The sequence below is a fragment of the Agelaius phoeniceus genome, chromosome 25, assembly GCF_051311805.1.
Source record: "Agelaius phoeniceus isolate bAgePho1 chromosome 25, bAgePho1.hap1, whole genome shotgun sequence".
Taxonomy (NCBI): Eukaryota; Metazoa; Chordata; class Aves; order Passeriformes; family Icteridae; genus Agelaius; species Agelaius phoeniceus.
The window spans coordinates 7,220,708-7,225,756 of NC_135289.1; the positions used below are offsets into that span (position 1 = coordinate 7,220,708).

At 51.3% G+C, this 5,049-nt stretch overlaps 1 protein-coding gene across 1 annotated transcript; it reads right to left on the reverse strand.

The window, feature by feature from the left end:
• Positions 1-543: 543 nt before the first annotated feature.
• On the reverse strand, positions 544-4,338 carry LOC143695687 (putative olfactory receptor 1F12P). The gene is made up of 3 exons (XM_077190450.1): positions 4,325-4,338; positions 1,072-1,342; positions 544-669 (listed from the first exon to the last, which is right to left on the reverse strand). Exons 1-3 carry the CDS (start codon positions 4,336-4,338, stop codon positions 544-546), a joined length of 411 nt encoding a protein of 136 aa, XP_077046565.1.
• Positions 4,339-5,049: the final 711 nt, after the last annotated feature.

Genomic DNA, 5,049 nt, shown 5'->3' on the forward strand with positions numbered 1-5,049 from the left:
TGGGCAAGGAGCCTGGAGCCTCCAGGCCCTGGGCTGAGGCATCAGCGCTGCCCCAGCAGTGCCCATGGCCTGTCCCTGCTGCAGCCCCGGCACTGCCACCCCCAGGGCTGTGCTCGGCTTCGAGAGCACTCAGGCCCTGCAGCAACACCAGGGCCACCAGGGCAGCGGGGCATGGGAGCAGCACTGGCAACACCGAATGCTGCTGCTGCTGGGCACAGCTGCTGTGATCTGGCCCCTGCTCTGCACACAGACATTGCTGCTGCAGCTCTAGAGGAGGGAACAAAAGGGCATCTCTGGAGAAAACTTTGCTGGGAGATCCTTTAGTCCCTTTAAAGCCACCAAGAGTGCAGCCCCTCATTGACACAGTCTTTGGCCACAGGGAAGGTAGAGAGAAACAAAATGAGAAATGACACAAACAATGACGTTTCTTTGTAGACAATATGAAAAAACTAAAACAAAGGAAAAGAACCCCCAAAATGAAACCAACAAGAAGTATCAAAGAATAATTTTATTACAAGTGATTTGCAGAAATTGGCCAGCAATTTAATGTTTGTGAAAGCATCCAGTCATCAGTCTCCACACTGCAGCCTTGAGCTCCTGGTTCCTCAGGCTGTAGAAGAGGGGGTTCAGGACTGGAGACACCACTGAGTACAGAACTGACAGGGCCAGATCCAGGGATGGGGAGGAGATGGAGGGGGGCTTCAGGTGAGCAAATGTGCCAGTGCTGAGGAACAGAGAGACCACAGCCAGATGAGGGAGGCAGGTGGAAAAGGCTTTGTGCCATCCCTGCTCAGAGAGGATCCTCATCACAGCCCTGAAGATCTGCACATAGGAGAAAACAAAGAACACAAAACAACACAATGATAAACAGCTGTTAACTGCAATGAGCCCAAATTCCCTGAGGTAGGAATTTGAGCAGGAGAGCTTGAGAATCTGAGGGATTTCACAGAAGAACTGGCTCAGGGCATTGCCCTGGAACAGAGGCAGGGAAAATGTATTGGCCATGAACAGCAGAGCAGTGAGAAAGCCACTCACCCAGGCAGCTGCTGCCATGTGGGCACAAGCTCTGCTGCCCAGGAGGGTCCAGTAGTGCAGGGCTTTGCAGATGGACACATAGCAGTCGTAGCACATAATAGTGAGTAGAAAATACTCTGCTCCCATGAAGAAGAAAAGCAGAAAAACCTGATCAACACCCCCTGCAGAGGAGATGGTCTTTGTTTCCCAGAGGGAATTGTGCATGGCTTTGGGCACAGTGGTGCAGATGGAGCCCAGGTCAGCGAGGGCCAGGTTGAGCAGGAAGAAGAACATGGGCGTGTGCAGGTGGTGGCCGCAGGCTACGGCGCTGATGATGAGGCCGTTGCCCAGGAGGGCAGCCAGGGAGATGCCCAGCAAGAGGCAGAAGTGCAGGAGCTGCAGCTGCCGCGTGTCTGCCAATGCCAGCAGGAGGAAGTGCCTGATGGAGCTGCTGTTGGACATTTGCGGTGCCTTGGCATGGGGATCTGTTTAAAAAAATGTTATCATGGAATAGTTGGGTTTGGAGAGGACTTTATCCCAACACAGCTTGGGGGCACTTTCCCCCCACTGCCTGCCCAGGGCTCTGCTGCCTGGAGCTGTCCCTGCCAGCAGCTGTTTCCCTGTGCCCAGGGCTGGGCCCTGCCAGAGCCCAGCCCAGCCCTGGGGGCTCAGCTCTGCCCTGCAGACCCCTCCCAGCTCTGGCACTGTCCAGAGGCAGCTCTGGCTCTTCAGGCTCTGATGGCAAGGTCAGAGCAACCCTGAGGAGTCTGGAAAAGTGACACTGATACTGCCTGTAAGGGGCCCTGTGCTGATTTCTGTCACTGCCTGGTTTATTCAGACCTGAGATTTTTTTTTTCTCTACCTGAACTGAGAAACTGAGAGATGACTATCTATGTGCAATTTCCCATCCAGGCAACCCAGAACTTTAAAAAGCAGGATTTTCCCTTTTATGCAGCCCCTGCCTTGCTGTGCTCCCTGTATAATCTACTTGGAAATGTTCTGCAGTTAAATGCCATGCTGGGAGCAGTCCTGAACAATGCAGCATTCTCACCACACAAGCAGAACACTTCCAAGCCTCACTAGCTGTCTCCTCCCACCCAGATCTTGTTCCCCAGTGCTGGGAGAAGCTGCCAGGGCTGGCTGAGAGCTGTCCCTGGCAGGCAGCAGAGTCCCTGCCCCAGCTCAGCACCCTGGGCTGCAGGACTCTGCTTTGTAGGACAGCCCAGGGCACCCCTGGCAGCTCTGCACAAGAGATAATCAGAGAATGTACTCACAGAGTCGTTAGGCATTGGGCAAAGTCGTTCCAGCTTTAGGAGGTCACTCCAGGAGCTGTAGCCACATTGTCCTACAGCCAGAGGTTCCTGTGTCAAGGGCTGGCAGTGATTCTGCCCCAGGCACTTCTCAGCACCTTCCCAGCCCTGACAGATTGAAACTCTGTGTGCCTCTGAGTTGTGCCCAGAGTGGCTGCAGGCAGTGCCCCAGCCCTTCTGGGCTGGCAGAAGAGCTGCTCATGAAGAGAAATATGCTTTTGAAGCTCTTCTTGGTTGTCAGGATCACCCTCTGGACCAGGAGCCCAGCCCAGCTCAGCAGCATAGACAAAGCGCGAGGACTTTAATGAGCCTCTGCAGCTTTGTGCTGAGGCCCTGAACATCAGTCCCTGAGAGGGAGCTGAAGAAACCTCTCCAGAACTCCAAGGCAGAATCCAACTCCAAAGTTTCTTGGACTTTTAATGGGTCCCACTGAGGGACACGACTGAGAAAGTGTCCCCAGGCCCCAGGCAGAGCAGAGAACTGCAGGCAGTGATGACAGGTGGGGACGAAGAAAAGTGTCTGTGCCATCAAGGGCTGGGAGGATACACCTTGTCCTGAGGCACTGAGGCCTCAGGCACAGCCCCAGCCAGGTTGGGCACTGTCACCCCCTTGTCCCACCCTCAGCATCCTCTCCTACCCCACATCCCAGTGGCTTCAAGGATCTGCTGGAAGGAATCCCTGGGGAGCCTTGTTCAGGAATGGCCCTGGGGGGCACCTTAATGCTCTCAGGGGCTGCAGGTTTTTCAAAGGACTTTGGGTTTGGCTTTTGCCTTGGAGTCTCTGAGAGGTTTATTGCAATCATGGCTTCCAATTATCTGCTGTAATTAGCCCCTCGAGAGGCTATTTCAGTAACATTAGGTGAGGCTGGGTACAAGGTACATCAGTTATTTTAAGGTACTTGGTGTTTCCCTTTTGATACAGACTCTGTGAGAGGTTTGTGCAATCATGGGCCCAATTATGTGTTTTAACAAGTCCCTTGAGAACTTGGCATTGACACTCAGTGGAGCTCATTAATACTTTGAGATACTCAAGGTATTTAAGGTACTTTGGATTTTCCTTCCCACACTTGAGTCTCTGAGAGGTTTTTGTGCCATCCTGGCCTTCAATTTTCTGTTCCAAGGAGTCCATTGAGGAGCCTGTGTTCAGGATGGACCTCAGTGGGACCCAGTAATGCCTTGAGACACTTTGGGTGTTTCCTCTGAATTTGACTCCTGGAAAGGTTTGTGCAATCTCCTCTCAGGCCCTGAGATTCAAGGGCTCAGCTCCAAATGCACCACAGGGCTCATTAGGATCAAGCAAGTCCTGACAAACCATGGCTCTACCTTGATTTCCCACTACTGTAGTGCGGTTCACTTGGAAGTTCTTTTTCTATAGTTATGGAGAAATATTTCAAAGAGCTTCTAATAAATCTGCATTCCTAAAGGGTGTATTTTTCTATTTACAAAAAAGCTGATTGCAGCCTTCACTGATTGATATTGATCCTGGGACTCTCCTGAGGGGGTCTGGCCTGCTCAGAGAAGCTGTGCCTTGAGATCTGACCAGTGTGGACAGCTTGCTCCACATTCTCCAACTCCATCCTGTCTCTCCTCACTCACCTGGGACCTGCTTTGCTCAGAGAACTGGCAGCACTCAGGGAAAACAGGGGTTTATCTTCCTTTATTTTAGCAATCTATAACTCCTAAGTTCCCCAGTGAAAACAGACACCTTCCTCAAGGAGGTTTCCCTTCCCCAAGGCAGAACCATGTGAGGAATGATTTAGACACAGGGGAAATTCTGCAATAAACACAAATCCAGATTTGGCTGAAGGCAGAATTAGACCAATAGACAATCTTTGAACTCCTCGCAGCTCCAAGATCCAAGTTGGGAGGTGTGTGAGTGACCCAAGACTGAGGGAAGGGAAATGCAGAGAGCTCTGCAAGTGCTTCTGTGCAGACAGACTGTAGGGAAGGGCACTGCAGAGCTGCCCTAAGCCAGCTGTGAGGGTGGATCATCATCCCTACCTGCACTGGGCCATTGCAAGGGACTGTTGCCATGGAGACTTCACTGACCCTGCTGCTGGATTTGGGTACCATGGCAACCCCCATCAGTTCAAGTTTCCTTGGAAACCACCCTAAGGACCCATTTCTGCAGCCAGGTTCCATGACCACTTGCCTGCAGAGCTGTTGCTGTCCTCGGCTGCCATGGCAACCCTCAGGACAAAGCAGTGCTGGGGCTGTTCCAGGTACAATTGCAGTGACACTCGTTAATGCTGGATCTATATGTCCTTTCCAGCACTCCCAGATTTTCTCATCCAGATGCTCTCTGGTCATTCAAGTGCCTCTCAAATGACTGGTTTCATGCTTTGAGCTTCAGCTAGTTGCCAATATTTCTGAAGTTCAAATATATACCACGTTAGTGGTATATATTTGAACTTCACATATTACATATACAACTCCACATTACATATAAACATTGTAATTGTGTTTATATGTATCACAGAATTACCTTTGCTTATGTCTCTGTCTAAAACTGTTCCTGTAAGAAATCCCTTGGGGATGGTGGACATGTCAGAAGCTGCTGGGACATCACAGAGAGCTGAGGGAAGAGCTGTGATGGTTATTAAACTGTACAAATGTTCAACTTGTTTTTGTTGGCAAGAAACCTTCCTGTGCCTCTGAGTGTCACCAGTCCCTGAGCCCAAAGGACACAAACCTGATGAGTTGTGGTTCCCACTGCAGGGGCTGCA

Bases quoted from the DNA above. Each gene is read 5' to 3' on its own strand.
- LOC143695687 (XM_077190450.1), bottom strand. The intron at 670-1,071 runs AGCAGAGCTTGT...CCATCCCTGGAT, and splicing joins ACTACTGGACCCTCCTGGGC to CTGGCCCTGTCAGTTCTGTA.